Source organism: Salmo salar, chromosome ssa25 (assembly GCF_905237065.1).
Source record: "Salmo salar chromosome ssa25, Ssal_v3.1, whole genome shotgun sequence".
In the NCBI taxonomy this organism is placed as follows: domain Eukaryota; kingdom Metazoa; phylum Chordata; class Actinopteri; order Salmoniformes; family Salmonidae; genus Salmo; species Salmo salar.
In genome coordinates this window covers 6,334,989-6,358,262 of record NC_059466.1, presented here as the reverse complement: position 1 = coordinate 6,358,262, position 23,274 = coordinate 6,334,989, and the positions used below count along the sequence as shown (strand labels likewise).

The 23,274-nt window shown below is 40.6% G+C and overlaps 1 protein-coding gene across 1 annotated transcript in view; it reads right to left on the bottom strand.

The window, feature by feature from the left end:
- Positions 1–16,829, bottom strand: part of LOC106586066 (tomoregulin-2) — a 181,759-nt gene extending 164,930 nt beyond the window's left edge. Inside the window, exon 1 of the mRNA XM_014172904.2 lies at positions 16,124–16,829. Within this exon, the coding sequence (XP_014028379.2) occupies positions 16,124–16,298 (175 nt within the window). The 5' untranslated portion in view covers positions 16,299–16,829. The remainder of the gene's footprint in view (positions 1–16,123) is intronic.
- Between the last annotated feature and the right edge of the window lie 6,445 nt (positions 16,830–23,274).

Genomic DNA, 23,274 nt, shown 5'->3' with positions numbered 1-23,274 from the left:
CAACTGAGGCAGGCACCTAGCACTGTTTGGTTAGCAGTGTTTCTGTAGCGCACATGAGATGGAGTTTGCAAAACATATGGCCATTGGACTGAAGCAAATAATCATATCATACTGCCAGGTAGGCATGGGTTACTTTTTAGCTACACTGAACAAAAATATAAACGCAACATGTAACAATTTCAAAGATTTTACTGAGTTACAGTTCATATCAGTCAGTTGAAATCAATTCATTAGACCCTAATCTATGGATTTCACATGACTGGGAATACATATATGCATCTGTTGGTCACAGATACCTTAAAAGAAAACAGTCAGTATCTGGTGTGACCACCATTTACCTCATGCAGAGCAACACATCTCCTTCGCATAGAGTTGATCAGGCTGTTGATTGTTGCCTGTGGAATGTTGTCCGACTCCTCTTCAATGGCTGTACAAAGTTTCTGGATATTGGCTGGAACTGAAACACGCTGTTTTACAAGTCGATCCAGAGAATCCGAAACATGCTCATTGGGTGACATGTCTGGTGAGTTTGCAAGCCATGGAAGAACTGGGACATTTCCAGCAGAGCCTTGCGACTTGGGGCTGTGTATTATTATGCTGCAGAATTCTATGGCCCATTATCAGCCATTGTTGCCAATAATGCTAGTTAGTGCTAGTTTGACCACCAGAGGCCCTCTTTGAGAAGCATTTGACAGTTTTTAATTTTGGCTGTACTGGAGAATTTAAACCCTTTTTTTGTAAGAACATAGCATACAGGATTGATTTGAAGAAATATAGCTCAATTCATTTGATTAATATTATGGTGTTTCTATTCCAAGAAAAACTAAACCCTCAGGGTTTCTGTTAGGAAAATATGGCACTGTACAATGTGACCGGTCGGGAAGATGCTACTAAGAGCAAAATAATCTGAACATTTCCACACCCTAATTGTAAGCTAACCAATACCCAAACGGAGATTCAGTGAAAATAAAAATCTCATTGATTTATCAAGACTAGTCCCCATACTTGTCTCAGACCAGCGCGAAACGGTGCTGAAATAGTTGACCACACACGGGTAGGCTATTGCTTCAAATCCTAGTATAACAATTGGATGACTTTGGGTGTTCCAGTAGGCAACAATTTGTTGCCTTCATTAGCATAGTTTATTGTGAAAAATGAATCCATAACTCTGCCAAGCCTACAAGCAAGACACTGATGATACAACAATGCAACAAATGCATTGATCATCTCAGCAAGGTTTTACCCGTGGTAGTGGAGCTGGGGGGAAGTGCAAGTAAAGTGTAGCTGAGATGTACTGTACAGTAGTTGAAATAAACATCTGCATTTTGAAAGTCTTTTTTATTGTTATTTTATTAACGAAAGCAGAAAGATGTTGATGAACAGATACTGTGTAAAACGTATGAGTACTTAAGCATCGAATACATTGCAAGTAGGGGGGATTTTCACACCTACAGTAGCCGGGCTATTAAACTAATCGTTGGATAACAGACCGGCTCTTGGAAGTCATTAACACGCGCTACTCTCTCTCTCTCACACGCACACACACTTGCTGTCTTTACCTTTGAATGCTCAGCTATGAAATGCCAACTGACATTTACTCCGAAGGTGCTGACCAGTTGCACCCTCTATAACCACTGTTTATTCTCATAGTAATTTGTTTTGATTTGCATTGCAAATGAGGGCATAAACTGGGTCAAGATGCCAGCAGAGTAAGTAGAACTTTATGTAGTAAAATAAAGGTTAAATAAAAATAAATAAATAAAAGACCTACAACCCTTTTAACAGCACATTGCTCAACACTAGTGAGACTCATGTCACCTACAGTAGGACCTACAGTATATCTAATAATATTTTATTTTTCATCTCTACATGTAGGTCTCCTGATTTAAACCCGATTGAACTTGTTGAAATAAACATCTGCATGTTTGCCTGGCATCCATTTCGTTCCTTGTCCTCTTTATCTCCGCTAATTCTGCCTGACTCTCCGCCAATGACGTGACTCTCCGCCAATAATTACATTTACAGGATAGGAGGATTCTAAATTAATATCTAAGGGGCATTTTTCGTCAGGGCAAATCTGGTCTGTGAGAATATCTAAGGGGCTTTAATATAATTATAATGCAGGGTTAATAATAATAATAGTAATAATAGCTTTGTAAATAAGGATGCATTATGAAAGGAAAATGACATGCGCAAGAGACGGTTGTCACGTCCTGACCAGTATAAGGGGTTATTTGTTATTGTAGTTGGGACAGGGGTTTGTTGGGCTATGTTCTGTTTTAAGAGGGGTGTTTGTTTAGAGTGTTTCGGGGTTTGTTGGGTTATGTTCTTGTTAGTTTATTTCTATGCTAGTTCTAGTATGTCTATTTCTAGGTGGTGTTTGTTGGGTTGACCTTCAATTGGAAGCAGCTGCTCCTAGTTGCTTCTAATTGAAGGTCCTATTTAAGAGGGGTGTTTTCTGTGGGATTTTGGTGGGTAGTTGTTCCTTGTTTAGTGTTTGTTGCACCTGACAGGACTGTTTCGTTTTGTTCTTTTTTGTATACGTATTTATTTGTTTCTCCTTCTTCAAAATAAAAAGAAGATTAGTATACATATTCCCGCTGTATTTTGGTCCAATCCTTACGACAACCGTGACAACGGTGGTATATATTTTTATTCTTTACAATTTTCTTTAACCAATTTTGGTCTTTTATGCAGGGGCGACACATGTTTTTTTACTGAAATTGCAACCAACTTTCTATGGCTTGTTTAAAAAAATAACAGTATTTTGGAGATGACTTTGTTTCAAATAACCCAAGGTGAGCGATTGTAATGTGAATAAAGGGAAAACGGAGTGAGACATTCTTACTAATTTGTAAATAAATCCAGTTTGTTATTTAGAATTATTTATTTCTGTTTATAGAGGGAGAGAAACCAAAGCCCCACAAGTCAAGTGAAATTCCCCCATTGTATTTACCTAAGTTCTCTCTTAACTCCAGGACCACCAACAGTTCTGTTGTTGTTGCCTGATGCAGGACTCTTGTACCAGAGGAGAGACTCTCAGACTGAAAACGCCTCCATTAATTGCCACAATTTAGTCTACCAATAGATCAGCGTTCTAACTCCTCTTTGTGATAGTGTGGTGCAATGACAGAACACCACCAACTACCACAAATGGTCACGGCATAAGCTCGTAACTTTTAAAGGAAGAACCACTGTAGGTGGCTAATGTTAGCTAGCTAGACTAGGGTTTAGGGGTTAAGGGTTAGGGATGTTTAGTAGCTAGGTTAAAGGGTTAAGGTTAGGGTTAGGGGACGGTTTAGCTAAAATGGTTAATGTTAGGGTTAGGTAAAAGGGTTAAGGTTAGGGGAAGGGTTAGCTAACATGCTATGTAGTTGAAAAGTTGCTAATTAGCTAAAATGCTAAAGTTGTCCGTGATGAGATTCAAACTCGCAACCTTTGGGTTAATAGACGTTTGCATTATACGCCTACCCATCCAGCACAACTAACCACCCTCCTTTCTGATTGCCTTAATCTGTTTTATGTAACCATACTAAACAGAACATATTATACTAAATGGAGTATCTCGGATTTACATACAGAATAATCCGAAATGATATGAGACCAGGTTTGAGGATGTGGTAGATCACTTTATGCACAGGACTTGTAAGCCAAGTGGTACCTACTCATAAGCTTCATTGCTCCAGGCCAAATATGCCCTCAGCTGCAAAATATGCCAGAGGCCAAGACTATTTGCACTTCCCATGCCCCACCCACTGTTACAGGAGGATATTACAGTGAATTAATAATTAAACAAAACAAGCTGGCAAACATCAAATATGCAAAAGGTGGTGATGTTTATATGCCAACAATTAAGACGGCAAGCGAAGCACCTATGCAACCCAAAGCAATTTCTACACAGTCCAATGAGTCACAAACATATAGTATGTGGAACTGCATCCATCAGATTGAGCCAGATAGTTTTATAGCACTTTCCTTGTTTTCAAGCCATGTGTTGGTAAAAATGTAAAAGGAGTGAATTAGAAATGTAGAATGTACCAAGCGCAAGGCAGGGTGAGACACTTTGACCTCATTCGTCACGTATTTCATGGTTCTTCCTGTAAGATAACTATTGGTGGTTAGTGGGAATAAGCATTGCAAAGATCAGGGGATTTATACGTTCAAGAGCACTCTTTCTGATCTCTCGTGTAAACAAAAGGGTAACTCAGGTCACAGCCAGTAGTTAAATCCATGGTGGGTAATACATCTAAAAAGCCCTGTTTGAAAGGTTGCGGGAGGCAGGCAGTCGGCAATTAGGCCAAGCAATGTATTACCCAGTTTCGATTAGATGTTATTGGGGCTGACTCGTCACATACCGTACAGTGCCTTCCCGAAAGTATTCACAGCCCTTGACTTTTTCCACATTTTGTTGAGTTACAGCCTACATTTAAAATGTATTAAATTGAGATTTGTGTGTCACTGCCCTACACACAATACCACATAATGTCAAAGTAGAATATATATTTTTTTTAAATGTTACAAATTAACAAAAAAATTATGGCAAGCTTAAATACGTTCAGAAGTCAAAATCCGGTTAATAAGTTGCATAATCATTTGCATGGACTCTGATACACCTGTTCTGAAAGGCCCCAGAGTCTGCAACACCACCAAGCAAGCTGCACCATGAAGACCAAGGAGCTCTCCAAACATGTCAGGGACAAAGTTGTGGAGAAGTACAGATCAGGGTTGGGTTATAGAAAAATATCCGAAACTTTGAACATCCCACGAAGCACCATTAAATCCGTTGTAAAAAAAATTGAAAGAATATGGCACCACAACAAACCTGCCAAGAGAGGGCCGCCCATGAAAACTCACAGACCAGGCAAGGAAGGCATTAATCAGAGAGGCAACAAAAAGACCAAAGATAACCAAAGCTCCACAGCGGATATTGGAGGATCTGTCCATAGGACCACTTTTAGCCGTACACTCCAAAGAGCTGGGCTTTACGGAAGAGTGGGCAGAAAAAGCCATTGCTTAAAGAAAATAATAAGAAAACACATTTGGTGTTTGCCAAAAGGCATGTGGGAGACACCCCAAACATATGGAAGATCATACTCTGGTTAGATTAGATTAAAATGTAGCTTTTTGGCCATCAAGGAAAATGCTATGACTGGGGCAAACCCAACACCTCTCATCACCCCGAGAACAACATCCCCACAGTGAAGCATGGTGGTGGCAACATCATGCTGTGGGGATGTTTTTCCATCGGCAGGGACTGGGAAACTGGTCAGAATTTAACCTGTTATGGCTAGGGGGCAGTATTTTCACGGCTGGATAAAAAACGTACCCGATTTAATCTGGTTACTACTCCTGCCCAGTAACTGGAATATGCATATAATTATTGGCTTTGGATAGAAAACACCCTAAAGTTTCTAAAACTGTTTGAATGGTGTCTGTGAGTATAACAGAACTCATATGGCAGGCAAAAACCTGAGAAGATTTCATGCAGGAAGTGGCCTGTCTGACAAGGTGTCGTTCTTCTTGTCTCTGTTTATTGAAGAGTGAGGATCTTAGCTGTCCTGTGACACTTCCTACGGCTGCCATAGGCTCTCAGAAGGCGGTAAAATGCTGAATCGTGGCTTTGCAGGCTCTGGCTGAAAAAAAGTAGCGCGTTTGGGTAGTGGCTGGTTACAGTACTGTGAGACTCAGGCTCGTGCCCGCGTCGACCGAAAGCTTTGTTTTCTTTCCTCTGTTTAGCTAAATGGACATTCCCGGTCGGAATATTATCGCTTTTTTACGAGAAAAATGGCATAAAAATGGATTTTAAACAGCGGTTGACATGCTTTGAAGTACGGTAATGGAATATTTCGATTTTTTTTGTCACGAATTGCGCCATGCGCGCGACCCTGATTTACCATTTCGGATAGTGTCTGGGACGCACGAACAAAACGCCACTATTCGGATATAACGATGGATTATTTTGGACCAAACCAACATTTGTTATTGAAGTAGCAGTCCTGGGAGTGCATTCTGACGAACACAAAAAAAGGTAATCAAACCTTTATAATAGTAAATCTGATTTTGGTGAAGGCTAAACTTGCCGGGTGTCTAAATAGCTAGCCCGTGATGGCTGGGCTATGTACTTAGAATATTGCAAAATGTGCTTTCACCAAAAAGCTATTTTAAAATCGGACATATCGAGTGCATAGAGGAGTTCTGTATGTATAATTCTTTAAATAATTATTATGCTTTTTGTGAACGTTTATCGTGAGTAATTTAGTAAATTGTTAGCAAATTCCCCGGAAGTTTGCGGGGGGTATGCTAGTTCTGAACGTCACATGCTAATGTAAAAAGCTGGTTTTTGATATAAATATGAACTTGATTGAACAAAACATGCATGCATTGTATAACATAATGTCCTAGGGTTGTCATCTGATGAAGATCAACAAAGATTAGTGCTGCATTTAGCTGTCTTCTGGGTTTTTGTGACATTATATGCTAGCTTGAAAAATGGGTGTCTGATTATTTCTGGCTGGGTACTCTGCTGACATAATCTAATGTTTTGCTTTCGCTGTAAAGCCTTTTTGAAATCGGACAGTGTGGTTAGATAAAGGAGAGTCTTGTCTTTAAAATGCTGTGAAATAGTCATATGTTTGAAAAATTGAAGTTTTTGTATTTTTGAGGAATTTGTAATTTGCGCCACGCCTATCATTGGATATTGGAGCAGGTGTTCCGCTAGCGGAACGTCTAGATGTATTAAGGAATGATCAACGGTGCTAAATACAGGGAAATTAGATCTGAGACTGGAAAGCAGGTTCACCTTCCAGCAGGACAATGACCCTAAGCATACTGCTAAAGTAACACTTGAGTGGTTTAAGGGGAAACATTTAAATGTTAAATGCCTAGTCAAAGCCCAGACTTCAATCCAATTGATAATCTGTGGTATGACTTTAATATTGCTGTACACCAGCGGAACCCATCCGACTTTAAGGAGCTGGAAAGTTTTGCCTTGAAGAATGGGGAAAAATCCCAGTGGCTAGATGTGCCAAGCTTATAGAGACATATCCCAAGAGACTTGCAGCTGTAATTGCTGCAAAAGGTGGCTCTACAAAATATTGACTTTGGGGGGGGTGTGTGAATAGTTATGCACGCTCAAGTTTTCTGTTTTTTTGGCTTATTTCTTGTGTGTTTCACAATAAAAAATATTTTGCATCTTCAAAGTGGTAGGCATGTTGTGTAAATCAAATGATACAAACCTCCCCAAAATCTATTTTAATTCCAGGTTTTAAAGCAACAAAATAGGAAAAATGCCAAGGGGGGTGTCACGTCCTGACCAGTAAAAGGGGTTATTTGTTATTGTAGTTTGGTCAGGGCGTGGCAGGGGGTGTTTGTTTTGTGTGTTTCGCAGTTTTTGATTTATGTTCTATATTTTCTATTTCTATGTTTATTCTAGTTTTCTATGTTGTGTTTTTCTATGACCTCCAATTAGAGGCAGCTGTTTGTCGTTGTCTCTAATTGGAGGCCATATTTAAGTGTGTTCGTTTTTCACTTGTGTTTGTGGGTGGTTGTTCCTAGTATAGTCCGTGCACCTTACTGGACTGTTTTCGTCGTTTGTTTTGTTTAAGTATTTTTTCCTTCAAAAAAGAAGATGATCAATATACCCGCTGCATTTTGGTCCACTCCTTATGACCCCCATGACAGAACCACCCACCAAAGAAAGACCATGCAGCGGAGGAAGGAGCAGAAGGAGAACTATTTGGACTGGACATGAAAGGACATCCTGGACGGCAAGGGATCCTACACGTGGGAAGAGATCCTGGCCGGAAGGGATCGCCTCCCATGAGAACAGGTGGAGGCAATCAGAAGAGCGGAGGCAGCAGGAAAAAAGGACCAACGGCGAAGTTATGAGGGAACACGGCTGGCAAGGAAGCCTGAGAGGCAGCCCCCCCAAAAAAATTGCACACGGGGAGTTGGGGTAAGTCAGGCAATAGACCTGAGCCAACTCCTCGTGCTTATTATGGGGAGCGTTTGGCGTGGAGAGCACCGTGCTATGCGGAAGTGCGCACGGTCTCGCCCATCCGCACGCACAGTCCAGTGTGGTCAATACCAGCCCCCCCGCAAGTGCCGTGCTAGAGTGGGCATCCAGCCAGGAAGGAGTATGCCTGCTCAGCATATCTGGCCACCAGTGCGTCTCCTAGGCCCAAAAAAGATGATGATCAATATACCCGCTGCATTTTGGTCCACTCCTTACGACGCCCATCACAGGGGTGAATACTTTCGCAAGCCACTGTTGTAACGGACGTCGTATATAGTGGACCAGGGCGCAGCGGGTTGAGTGCTCATTTTAACTTCTATTAGAACACTTAACGAAACAAAACAAGAAAACGAACGAACGAACAGTATTACAGGCTAAACACACAGCTATGCAAAAACAACTTCCCACAAGGGACATGTGAAAACAGGGCTACCTAAGTATGACTCCCAATCAGCAACAACGATGTACAGCTGTTCCTGATTGAGAGCCATACCAGGCCAACACAAAGAAATACACAACATAGACAGATCATAGAAATACAAAACATAACCAAAAACCCCAGAATACTCTAAACAAACACCCCTCTACATAAACACATATCCCAACAAACCCCGAACCACATAAAACAAACAACCCCCTGCCACGTCCTGACCAAACTACAATAACAAATAACCCCTTTACTGGTCAGGATGTGACAACTGTAAAACTATTCCAAATCATCCTTGCATCCTGTATGCAAGGCACTAACGTAATATTGTAAAAAATGTGGCAAAGAAATTCACTTTTTGTCCTGAATAAAGTGTTGTTTGGGGCAAACCCAATAACAAATTACTGAGTACAACTCTCCATATTTTCAAGCATAGTGGTAGCTGCTCATGTTATGGGTATGCTTGTAATTGTTAAGGATGTGGAGTTTTTCAGGATAAAATATAAACGGAATAGAGATATGCACAGGAAAAATCCTAGAGGAAATCCTGGTTCAGTCTGCTTTCCACCAGACACTTGGAGATGAATTCACCTTTCAGCAGGAAAATAAGCTAAATGACAAGGCCAAATCTACACTGGAGTTGCTTACCAAGAAGACAGTGAATGTTCCTGAGTGGCCAAGTTACAGTTTTGACATCTGCTTGAATATTGTTAGCAAGACTTGAAAATAATTGTCTCGCAATGACCAACAACCAATTTGACAGAGCTTGAAGAATTTAGAAAATAATAAATGGGCAAATATTTCACAATCCAGGTGTGCAAAACTCTTAGAGATTTACACAGAAAGACTCACAGCTGTTATCGCTGCCAAAGGTGATTCTAACATGTTAATTTAGGGGTGTGAATACTAATGTAAATGAAATATTTCTGTATTTCATTTTCAATACATTTTCAATATGTTTTCACTTTGTAATGATGAGGTATTGTGTGTAGATGGGTGAGCATTTTTTTTTTAATACATTTTGAATTCAGGCGGTAACACAACAAAATGTGGAATAAGTCAAGGCGTATGAATACTTTCTGAAGGCACTGTAATTCACGTAGATGTAGGCCACTATGTAGATGTAGGCCACTTGTGAGGAGAATGATTTTCCACCTCTATCCTCTGAGCTTGGGCAACTGATTCTCGCATTCAATGTTTTTTTACAATAGTGGTTGCTACTAAAGTGCAATATAAACTCTGACTGTATCAACTCCAGATTCTCACCAGCTTGTGTAAATATCTAAACTTTACCCCTTGTTAAACCAATGACTCCATACTCACAAAGAGTTACAGTTTTGTTTATCAGTTTTAATGCCACAGTGTCTTACGTCTTTAGGGAAACAGTTCAGATGCAACTTCATTTGGGATCTAACTATGAACAAAACAAAAGATCTTTAATCTTTCCATCTCTTCTGCCTATCCATGCACCATGCGGGCCTTCCAGATACGACCAACTCAATGCCTACCAAGACCAGTAATACAATATCAAAATAATAGGATATCATCTTTGCCAAATTATTCTCTCTCATTCTCTGATCATGTATATTATCCAAGCACAGTCAATGAATTATTCACACCAGGGTCACACTATCCTTTGTTCATTGTAGAAGGCTATAATGAAAAATACAATGCATTTCTAGCTTTGCAATAATAATATTTTCACTGTCATGCCAATCAGCCACAGACTTGGTGTTGAAAACATGTATTCATTAAATCATCAGTTTAAATAGACCATGACGAGGAAAACATCATCCATTAAGTCAAGCTGCTATTTAGGGGTTCAGTGTTTTGCGTCATTGAGGATTACCGTTCATGTTCATAATGTACAATGTGTCACTTGTTACATTTTCATTTACTAATTGTATGGGTGTGGGAGGGGTAGGGTTGGGAGGGGAGAAAGCTCAGACACAGCCCCCTAAGAGGATCATGTGGGTTTGAGTGCGGAGACACCTAATCTTCATCATCAAAAACGCATTCATCTTCACCAACACAATCACTGAATTCGACAATTTGGCTAGGCCGAGAGAGAGAGAGAGAGAGAGACACCATTGATAAATCACATCACAGTTACAAAGTTTACAGCCTACAAAACAAAACAGTTGAGTACTAGTGAAAGTAGTTCTTTGAAGCCATTAATAAGATAGACATTCAGGATGTAAAAAAGGCAACCCTATCCAGTCTAAAATAAGTCTCTTAAGTCTAGTCCATTACAGAGAAACGAGGGATGCAAACCGGGGTTGATAAACGACAGAGCGTTGACCAAATTACCTACAGCAGCCCAGTAATAGTTTAGAAACCAGGGTTGCGTCCCAAATGGCACCATATTCCCTATATAGTCTACAAAAGTAGTGCACTACAAAGGGAATTGGATGCCATTTGGGATTCAACCCATCATTCTTCACTGGCTGAGGAAATAGGACATAAAATGCAGGATAGCATCTTTAGTCATATGCTCCCAAGATTACCATCCCAACCTGTTACTCTGGCAACATTGGCCACATATTGAATGTTGGCTTTAAGCAATCAGATCTCTCAGCTTACTGTTTTCAGGTGATGCTCTGCATGCATTTACACTCAAATGTGTAGTTTAGAACATTCTTGCTAAAAACACAAATCCTATGTCTATTTGCTTATCCATTCAAATGTATTTTGTGGTAATAGGCAACCTGATGGGTAAAAGGAATGGGGATTTGGAGAGTGTTACTCTCAAGTAGGCCTATATTCATATTAGTGCTTATGAAGGAAATTAGCTAAAGGCAATACAGGTCCTAGTGTATGGATTAAAGAAAATAATGAATTGTCATCACAATCATTTTGCATTTTATGTAGGCTACAGGCTAAATAACAGTGTTAATTGCACAGTGCAAAGTAAGTGGATATAGGCTAACGCTTGCACTTATTTATTGTTCTCAAATGTGACGAAAAGGGTTGAGACAATTTTAGGTTTCAAACATGGAAATGCGACAGAAGAAATCTACGTCGGCACAGTCAGATGATTTACAAAGGCAGGATGTCACGCAGGCATGCTTTACAGCCTCCCGCCCATGGTTTTATCGGTTTGGCACCGAAAAGGGAAAAACAAGTTTACTCCGGGCTATAAAAAAGCGGTAATGTTCATATTCTCAAGAACACTAGGTAACGGAACAGCACGTGGGAGATAAAAAGAAAAGGCTATATTTCCCCATACCGTAAACTTCAGACAAATAGGCTACACACACACACATACATACATACAGTTGAAGTCGGAAGTTTACATACTCAGGTTGGAGTCATTAAAACTATTTTTTCAACCACTCCACACATTTCTTCTTAACAAACTAAAGTTTTGGCAAGTCGGGTACGACATCTACTTTGTGCATGACACAGGTAATTTTTCCAACAATTGTTTACAGACAGATTATTTAACTTATAATTCACTGTATCACAATTCCACTGTGTCAAAAGTGTATATACACTAAGTTGAATGTGCCTTTAAACTACATGGAAAATTCCAGAAAATGATGTCATGGCTGTAGAAGCTTCTGATAGGCTAATTGACATTTGATGTGTATCTGTGGATGTATTTCAAGTCCTACCTTCAAACTCAGTGCCTCTTTGCTTGACAACATGGGAAAATCAAAAGAAATCAGCCAAGACCTCAGAAAAAACATTGTAGAACTACACAAGTCTGGCTCATCCTTCAGAGCAATTTCCAAACGCCTGAAGGTACTATGTTCATCTATACAAACAATAGTACGCAAGTATAAACACCATGGGACCACGCAGCCGTCATACATCTCAGGAAGGAGACGCATTCTGTCTCCTAGAGATGAACATACTTTGGTGCGAAAAGTGCAAATCAATTCCAGAACAACAGCAAGGGACCTTGTGAAGATGCTGGAGGAAACAGGTAAAGGTATCGATATCCACAGTAAAACAAGTCCTATATCGACATAACCTGAAAGGTCGCTCAGCAAGGAAGAAGCCACTGCTCCTAAACCGCCATACAAAAAGCCAGACTACGGTTTGCAACTGCACATGGGGACAAAGATCGTACTTTTTGGAGAAATGTCCTCTGGTCTGATGAAACAAAAATAAAACTGTTTTGCCATAATGACCATCGTTATGTTTGGAGGAAAAAGGGAACACCATCCCAACCGTGAGGCACTGGGGTGGATGCATCATGTTGTGGGGGTGCTTCGCTGCAGGAGAGACTGGTGCACTTCACAAAATAGATCATCATGAGGTAGGTAAATTATGTGGATATATTGAAGCAACATCTCAAGACATCAATCAGGAAGTTAAAGCTTGTTTGCAAATGGGTCTTCCAAATGGACAATGACCCCAAGCATACTTCCAAAGTTGTGGTAAAATGGCTTAAAGACAACAAAGTCAAGGTATGGCCATCACAAAGCCCTGACCTCAATCCTATAGAAAATTTGTGGGCAGAACTGAAAAAGCGTGTGCGAGCATGCGAGACTTGCTTGGGCCAAGAAATATGAGCAATGGACATTAGACTGGTGGAAATCTGTCCTTTGGCCTGATGAGGTCAAATTTGAGATTTTTTGTTCCAACTGTCATTGATTTATTTAAAATTCAAGGCACACTTAACCAGCAGGGATACCACAGCATTCTGCAGCAATACACCAACCCATCTGGTTTGCGCTTAGTGGGATTATCATTTGTTTTTTAACAGGACAATGACCCAACACACCTCCAGGCTGTGTAAGGGTTATTTGAATTGAAGGAGAGCGATGGAGTGCTGCATCAGATGACCTGTGTCAGGTGTGTGCGTACTGGTAGCGAAGTCAGTTGCAGGAGAGCAGAGAGTTGTGAACAGGCGCACACTTTATTGATGCAGGAGAAACCAACAGACGGACGCAACTGCGTCAAAACCTCCAGCCCATAGGCAAAAGTGCAAAACGTGCAAAACAGTCACAATAATTTATGTTTAACAATAAACATCTTCATGACCAACACGGTATAAGCAAACCAGTCTGGCGCGTAAACAATTAACACGTAACACAAACAATTACACACAAAAACATGAGGGGGAACAGAGGAATAAATACATGCAGTGTGATTGGGGAATGAAAACCAGGTGTGCAGGGAACAAGACAAAACAAATGGATCAATGAAAAATGGAGCGGCGATGGCTAGAAAGCCGGTGACGTCGACCGCCGAATGCCGCCCGAACAAGGAGAGGAGCCGACTTCGGCGGAAGTCGTGACAACCTGGCCTCCACAATCACCCGACCTCAACCCAATTGAGATGGTTTTGGATGTGTTGGACCGCAGAGTGAAGCAAAAGCAGCCAACAAGTGATCAGCATATGTGGGGACTCCTTCAAGACTGTTGGAAAAGCATTCCAGTTGATGCTGGTTGAGAGAATACCAAGAGTGTGCAAATCTGTCATCAAGGCAAAGGGTGGCTACTTTGAAGAATGTCAAATATAAAATATATTTTGACTTGTTTAACACTTTTTCGTTACTACATGATTCCATGTGTTATTTTATAGTTTTGATGTCTTCACTATTATTCTACAATGTAGAAAATAGTAAAAATTAAGAAAAACCCTTGACTGAGTAGGTGTTCTAAAACATTTGACCGGTACTATATAATACACCGAGTGCACAAAACATTAATAACACCTTCCTAATATTTAGTTTCACGGATGTCCATTGGGTGGTGGACCATTCTTAATACACACCGGAAACTGTTGAGCGTGAAAATCTCAACAGCATTGCAGTTATTGACACAAACCTGTGCGCCTGGCACCTACTACCATACCCTGTTCAAAGGCACTTAAATCTTTTGTCTTGCCCGTTTACCCATTACATTACATTACATTTAAGTCATTTAGCAGACGCTCTTATCCAGAGCGACTTACAAATTGGTGCATTCACCTTATGATATCCAGTGGAACAACCACTTTACAATAGTACCCTCTGAATGGCGCACATACAGTCCTGAAGAGGGCACGACAAAACCTTTCCCCCTCAGGAGACTGAAACGATTTGGCATGGGTCTCCAGATCCTCAAAAGGTTCTACAGCTGCACCATCGAGAGCATCCTAACCATTTGCATCACCACCTGGTATGGCAACTGCTCGGCATCTGACCGTAAGGCGCTACAGAGGGTAGTGCGAACGGCCCAGTACATCACTGGGGCCAAGCTTCCTGCAATATAATAGGCGGAGTCAGAGGAAAGCCCATAAAATTGTCAGAGACTCCAGTCACCCAAGTTATAGACTGATTTCTCTGCTACCGCACGGCAAGCAGTACCGGAGTGCCAAGTCTAGGATCCTCAACAGCTTCTACCCCTACCCCCCCCCACCCCCCCTTGTACACTGCTGCTACTCGCTGTTTGTTTGTTACCTTTGCATAGTCACTTCGCCCCCACCTACATGTACAGATTACCTCAACTAGCCTGTACCCCTGACTCGGTACCAGTGCCCCCTGTATTAGCCTACTTGGTAAATATTTTCTTCTTCTTGAACTGCACTGTTGGTTAAGGGCTTGTAAGTAAGGATTTCACGGTAAAGTCTACACTTGTTGTAATCGGCGCATGTGGCAAATAAAGTTTAATTTGACATACATAATCCACGTCTCAATTGTCTCAAGGCTTAAAAATCTTTCTTTAAACTGTCTTTCCCCCCTTCACCTACACTGATTGAAGTGGATTTAACAAGTGACATCAATAATGATTCATAGCTTTCACCTGGACTCACCTGGTCAGTCTATGTCATGGAAAGAAACATTTTTCATAATGTTTTATACACTCAGTGTATGTATATACACTGAGAATATCTAACAATAATATATTATATTCTAGTAAAATAGACTAGGCAATATAAATGGTTTGTAGCAGCCTATAGCAGAAAAATGCTTTGTGTGTGTGATGGGTAAAATAATATCGTTGGTGTAGGTTAAACTTGGAGTCACATTTCCAATTGCTCACAAGATTAATGAGTTATTAGCATAACATGAATCAATCAAACTTGTAGACATTTATATAAGGATTTCAGACCACTGTAGACTCGAGTCTTAAATATCAACTAGAATGTGGCACTTGAATTCCTCAAGTAATGAACCTATGCTGAGAAATAATAGCAATTAAACACTGACTGCGACTAATAATAACAATATACCTATAATAATAATAATAATGAAAATACATGCTCATAATAATAGCCAATTTAGGCTAATTAATGAATTAAGCAAAACAACAACGCAAGAAAGGTAAATATTTCATTTCTGTACATTTGCATCATTGTACCATTTTAGAAAATGTAATTAGCATAATTTGTTTGGAAATGAATGTATGTGTAGGTTTTCGATGAGAAAACCATAGACTATTGTAATATAAGGGGACCTTAGGAAAACCTGAAATTCCCGAGATCTCAAGGGCTGATGACCATCCTCACTCCACGGCAATTTGGAAGAATGTTTTCTCTAAAACCTGAACGATGCTATTTGCAGATAGTGTACTCGATCATTTATTAGCTTTCCAGCCCAAATTCCCATATGCATGCGGACTAGGTTATTACCATTACGACCGTTACAGTCGCGCTGGGTACTAAGGTGCACACCTGGAACAGACACAAAATATATAATAATAATGTAGCCCAAATAAATGGCCCCGACTCATCGGTGTTCTTACCAGAGCAGTTCCAGCCGGTAGGCGTCTGACAGTCGCTCAGGGAAGACGGGAAAGCGCAAAGTTGCTCTACAGGTAAAGTGGCGAGAAACGAAACAACGGTGATCCAGACACAATCTCCCACTGTCCGGCTCCACTGGTTCGGGCGTCGGGGCTCCGCCGCCACCGACAGACCCATCTCAGTTCAGCGGCGTTCCCCGACTACACAAGCGAGCTGGGCAGAAGTGGTAGACACGCACCAACAACTCCGGTCCAGACGTTGGCTGTTTCAGAGGGGCGCTCAGTGACAAAGAAAGGGACATTTTCCGTGCAAGAAAGCGAGCCCCATGAAGTGATGAATCAACGGGTTCCGCCCGATCCAAGGTGGTGCAGCTACAATATGAAGGGGGTTGGGGGAGTGGGGCGATGGAGGGTGTGGGATAGTGTTGGGGGGAAGTTAGCCAGGTAAATAAGCGTAAGAGGGCGGGCAGGCAGAGGAACGATGTTCACCCATGAGGATAGAAAATAACAAATAAAAAAAAGGGGTGGGTGGAAGGAAAGAATGTTTATATCCCACGGAATCGAAACGGTGACGTCTTAGTAATATCCAGAAATGCCACGGGCTTCCTTGATAAGCGGTCGGCTAGTTGTGTTCAGACGCTCAGTGAGTCCGTCAGTTGCGCTCACCTCATCTCTATATCTGGATTCCGCGTTGCGCGCACCAGCAGCAGGTTAGAAGTCTGGGTATGATCACGTGGTGTTAGATGCGTGAGAGGGGGAGGGGGTCTCGGTAATTATACAACGCTGATTGGAGGAGAGAGAGAGCGAGATAGAGAAAGGCTTGTGGTTTCTTTCCGACAGACACAACCCACTGGGCAAAAACTGGTTGGATCAACCTTGTTTCACGTCATTTTAACCCAAAAAATATATGTGAAGACGTTGAATCAATCTGGAAAACTGATTGGATTTGCAGAAATATATAAACGTAAGGACATTTAGTATTTTTTTTCAACCAATGTTTTAGCTAAATCCAATGATATGTTGAAATGTTTTCTTGATTTCACGCGAAATTTAGGTTAGTTGACAGCTCAACCAAATGTACATAAAAACTAGACGTTGAACTGACGGGAATGGTCAGTCTCTGTTTAATGCTTGGCCTTGTAATGAGCGGGTTTCGGCTTTAGTTACAGCTGAACCGTGCAGGTTGAGAATAGATGCACTTGCAATGTAATTGGTGACTAGCATTTCAAAAAAGGCTGTATAAATCGATTCGTCCAGCTGGGGATAATAATATTGCTCTGCTTTGAAATAATGTGGACTCCTTCACTGAGTTGCATGTCCCACAGCATGCCAAAATTCCTAAATATTATTATCATACATAGGCTATTGTTGCCATAGCGTGATACACAGCGTCGACCCAGTAATATTGGACACAAAGGCACTGTTATTTTTACCGCTTCTTTTTACAACATTGGAGCCCATGCATTGGGAAGCCCCAGCTTGTAGGTCTAGTCTAATGGCACAAACAGGCCATTGTTTTCGTGGCCAAATGTGGTGTCAAAATTCAGCCAAACATCTTTGACCTCGCGATGGTGCGTGTAGCTCCATTTCTCCTTATTATTTTCTGTAGAATAGGCCAACTATTCATTGCTTGGGTGGGATAACAGATCTTAACTCCATCATGCAAATAAAAGGATGACCAAGTAATACAAATCATTGATTTAACCTACAATTGCTTTGACTTTATGTTGCAGTTATTTATTGGACTATAGATAATAAGCATTTGCATTTCCTGTCTTTAAAAGTGATATGACCTTAATAACAAAGCACTCAAACATAGTATATATAAAGCCTTTATAGTACACTGTACCTATGACATAATAGCCTAAACACCAATTTATCAGTCTCCTCCAATGGCATGCTAGGTTGTTTTTTTTTGTCAGTCAGGTATTCACAAACAAATGACACAACACTGTAAAGGGGTTACAGGCAGCTCGGTGGCAAGTACAATTATGTATTTCATATTACAGTACACCTACTGTAATATAAATACGGTATCAAAGCAAATACTGTGTAATGACCCACAGTAAAATAGCGTAAAATATACTGTATAATTATATTGTAAAAAAAACAAGAGTAAATGCTACCGTAATCATAATGAACGAATGAATGGATTAGTTACATTCGTTGAAGAGAGTGTTTTGTATCTCACTGTATTATACTGCAATTACAAGGGATTGGTGCCTGCTAGATAAAGTGTTTACAAACATTACAGCATATTAATTCATATTTGGTGTTTTATATCACTTGAACTTCTAGACACCTTAACAAAAGGCTTCCAAACTGGCAGTGACTACAGGGTAAAACAGACCAAAAGGATATAGTAAAATGCTCAACAGTTTAAGGTTTGAGATTTGCTGCCACTACAATCTGTCCCCTATGCATTTTACATTGATAGGGCCCTATAACCGCATAGGAGTTAAATTGGTACAGCATTCTCACTCACAGGTGCAACAAATATAACCTCTTACAAGACACACCTCAAAATATGTTAATGAGACAGAAACAACAATACCATGCACCCACTGGTGTTCAAATGTTTTTTGCCGCTCAAAAGATATGGTACAATACTGTTTTCTGCGGTGTGGAATTACAGTGCCATTCGAAATACAGTCATTATTTCCCCACAAACAACATTTTGCCACAGTGCAACATAATTTACAGTATGATGCTGTAAAACAAGTATTTTACTGTTAATAATACAAAGAAAAATCTGTATAGTTTACAGTGTTCCATTACAGTGTAGTGTTCAAACCAAGGACACATTCCCCCCACTCATACAAACTCGAATGCTCGTTCATCCATAAATATTATGTTTCTCTCGCAGCAAGGGTGAGGTATTATGAGGACACCATTAGCTACATGTAAACAATACTTTTATGCTAAATAGGTTGTTCTGTAAACAGGCATAACCATCTGAGTGCACATGGAAGCATATAAGGGAGTTGGCCTTGTTTGTCTGTCTGTGTGTGCATGTGTGTGTTCGTGCCTTAAATCCCTCTTAACCCTTGAACAAATGTAGCCTGACAAGTGACGACTCACACTAAATTCTTCCTCTGCTCTGTCATTCACTACATACTTTAGTCTGAGACTGCCATGATTGAAGTCTTTGTGGTGATGAGGGGCATGGGGGGCATTGTACAAAATAAAGTCAGCGATTTGATCGTCTCTAACCAATCAGAGTATCAAAGTCAATGATGAATTTTCAAACCACCACTTTATCCAAATGTGTTGTAGCTCTGGCCCAACCCTTCGGTTTCTGGACCAATAATACTTCCCCGAATGTGTTCGCATTCGGTGAAGGATCGGGGAGGTACTCCAATCAAGACTCATTCAGGAGAAGAAACTAACATTTGTGGGCCTGGTGTAGCGTTTGGCCGAGTCTGGGTAGCCAGGCAAGAACATACAGTGTGTGCATGTCAGAGAGATAAAGCTTTGTTGGGGTATTTGAGGACAATGTGGTCTGTGAGGATGCCTTTAAATGCTGGTGTGCAGAGTACATGGGGAGAACAAGGAACTTGATGGGTGGTTGTATGCATGCATATTGAGGACAGTCGGGTGTGTGGCTCTGTGTATGTAAGAAAGAGTGATCATGCAAGTGTCTTGCTTGAAGGAAGAGAGTTTTTAGAGCACCATTCCCCAAACGGGCCAATTAGCAGAATAGTGGAGAGTGAACCCAAGGCTGCCTTTGTGCCTGCGCTAATTTGGATGCCAAAAAAGAGACTATTCTCTTGGCTGACTTTATCCTTGCATTAGTCTAATGCTACACGTTGAGAAGTGAGAAAGCCTAAGCATACTTACTGCATTGTAGACAAACACCATCATACACAGTAATACATGCAACACCTGAAATTAGCACTAGACATTTTGAGTTAATGACTTCCAATGTGAGAAAAAACCAACAGGGTTAATTTATGGGTATGTGAAGAAAGTGGTTTGTGAGTGATAATGCACACACACACACACACACACACACAAGGGAGGGATTTGATTTGACATAAATTAGAGGTTGTGCATAAAGCCTATTTAATGATTGTTTATGAATGTGATGTGTTCCATATTACACTAGATAACCATATTAGGTACACAGTAATTACCCATTAATGTAATGCTCTTTAAAGTGGGACTTTTTGTCAGCGATACAAATGTGAAAAGTTTCAAAACCATTTTGTGTATCTCCTCCCAAGTCCTTCATGAAATTTTTCTACTTTTACAAAAAGCGTAATCTATTTCCATCTTTCTGCGTCATTTCAGCCGACCAGACTGGTGTCAATGACGACCATGCAGGTAGTTTTGAGGAGGTTAGCCTTAACACAGCAGGCTCGGGGGCTAAAGGCTAATTACATTCATGACTTGTTGAAATGCACACCATCTGAGAGAGCATTCAAGAGTGACTCTCGCCCTAGTATCAAATATCTGATGATTGATTTTTACCTCAATTACTATAATGAATTAATAAATCATCCATTTTGTTGCAAATCTGGAAGCTGGCATCGTCGAGGGACTCATTCGTCAGTGTGTATTACCGACTTCGAGAGTTGAAAGCTTAGAGTGCACATGTTGTGCTGTGTAGATTGTACAGTGCAGTTATCACGTTACATCAACACAATTGTAGCAATATCTACAAAACCCATTTTATTGAGGCAGCAAATTGTGTGAAGGGGCTGGTATCCAGCAAACCTAGGACATTAGCTAACATTAGATTAGAATTTTCAACAAACATTCAAAGAACATCATCATCATCATCATCATATCCCCTTCAAACATCCATACAAGAATTGGCAACCTCTGGTCATGCAAAGGTAACATAATCATTCCTTAGTCTTAGACCATTCACAAGATAGTCCATGCCTTATTACCAGTGACTATAAAACAACATTGACACAGCGCCGACATACTAGTTGTCACATCTTTCCCAGACTCCAGTACAAATCCCCCACTGGCATATGAGAAGGAGTTGACATGGCAACCGGAGAAGAGCCCACAGTAGTTGACTCATGTGAGTCTCCCTGGGTGAATAGTGAATGACTGTGTCCCAAATGGCACCCTACATACTTTTGACCAGAGCCCTATGGGTCTTGTTCAAAATACATACACTATAGGGAATAGGGTGCCATTTGGGACACAACAATTGTCTGGTATAGTAATGAGGTGGTGGAGCAGTGTGCCTACATTCTAAAAAATGCTGGGTTAAAAACAACCCAGTTTGGGTTATTTGATAACCCAGCGCTGGGTAAATATTGGACAGAACACACAATGGGTTATTTTCCGTGAATTACCCAACACGTTGGGTTGTTTGTGTAACTGATGTGAAATGGCTAGCTAGTTAGCTGTGGTGCGCGCTAATAGCGTTTGAATCGGTGATGTCACTCGCTCTGAGACCTTGAAGTAGTTGGCGCGATGGGTAACGATGCTTCGTGGGTGTCAGTTGTTGATTTGTGCAGAGAGTCCCTGGTTTGGGGCGAGGAGAGGGACAGAAGTTAAACTGTTACATTTGGATAACCAAAACATGGGTTAATTTAATCATCAGTTGTGTTTTTATTCATATTCATGCTGGATTGACCCAGCAGCTGGGTCTTTTTATTGTAATCCATAGGTTATCTCCTTGAGCCGTGGCCTATTAGGGGCGTGGCTTTCAGATAGTTTTTGTTAGCCAACCGTGAGAGTAAATGTATTTCCTGTTTATCATGTTAAGTTTGTACACTGCAAATGTTATTTTTCTTAGAATATTTTTGCACATTACATATTCTAATATAACAATAATATTATAATTTACATATTGTAACAAAGTGGTAACTTTTCCAACTTTGGGTTACAGTATGCATATGCTCGTGAGGAACTCACACAGTACTCATTCATTTTGGTATAAGCAATATCAAACTTCATAAATCGGAGCAATTCAAAGATGACTTCAAAGTGCTCATACGCAGGCTATAGGAGACCGACAAGTTGGTTCTCATTTCTGGGCCTCCACCAACAATAGGTTGCGGAATTGATCGCTTTAGTCGTCTCCTCCGTATACACTACTGGCTTAAATCCTACTGTTCCTTGATGGATTTGGAGTTCATTGACAATTTTGACAACTTCTGGGAGAGGCCCCAGTTTTTACAAGAGGGATGGCTTGCATTGAAATAGGAAAGGGGCAAGAGTTATCTTGGCCTACATCATATAAAATATTGCTCAAGTAATTCTTCCCATTCCCACTATTTCACAGAGTTATCATCGTACTTCTACAGATATCCATATTCCCAGGGGTATTATCAGTAATAATCTTGTGACCATAAAGTTGAATTCAACTGTTAGCTCTGTTACTGTTACGCTGATTGGGAAGTCCACTGTGGTAAACTAGGGAATTTTAACACTGAACAAATATAAATGCAAAAGGTAAAGTGTTGGTCCCATGTTTCATGAGCTGAAATAAAAGATCCTAGACATTGTTTGTTAACATTTCTTCTTTGCCAAGATAATCCATCCACCTGACAGGTGTGGCATATCAAGAAGCTGATTAAACAGCATACCACATGTATGGTGTTGTGTAGGCGAGCGGTTTACTGATGTCAACATTGTGAACAGAGTGCCCCATGGTGGCGGGGGGGTTATGGCATGGGCAGGCATAAGCTACAGACAACAAACACAATTGCTATTTATCGATGGCAATTTAATGGCACAGAAATGCCTAGATTGTGAGTTCCATTTTATGCATATCTGTATTCCCAGTCATGTGAAATCCATAGATTAGGCCCTAATGAATTTATTTCATTTGACTGATTTCCTCATATGAACTGTAACTCAGTAAAATCTTTGAAATTGTTACATGTCGCATTTATATTTTTGTTCAGTTCTTGGCTTTCCTTGGCCTCAGACCATTTTAAGAATATTTGTCTCGACTTTAACCCGACTCAACTGAATGCAAAAACCACATAGATTCATGTAAGAAATTCTGCAAAATCCTATTTGATTCACCTAATTCTGACAAATAGCCCCCACAAGTGCTTGTCTTGTGGTGTCTTTGCTAATGATCTCAGTTTCACTGTCCTTTTGCATGTATTAGAGATACCAAACCTATTAACCTCTCTAGGGAAGGGGGCAGTATTTGCACGGCCGGATAAAAAATG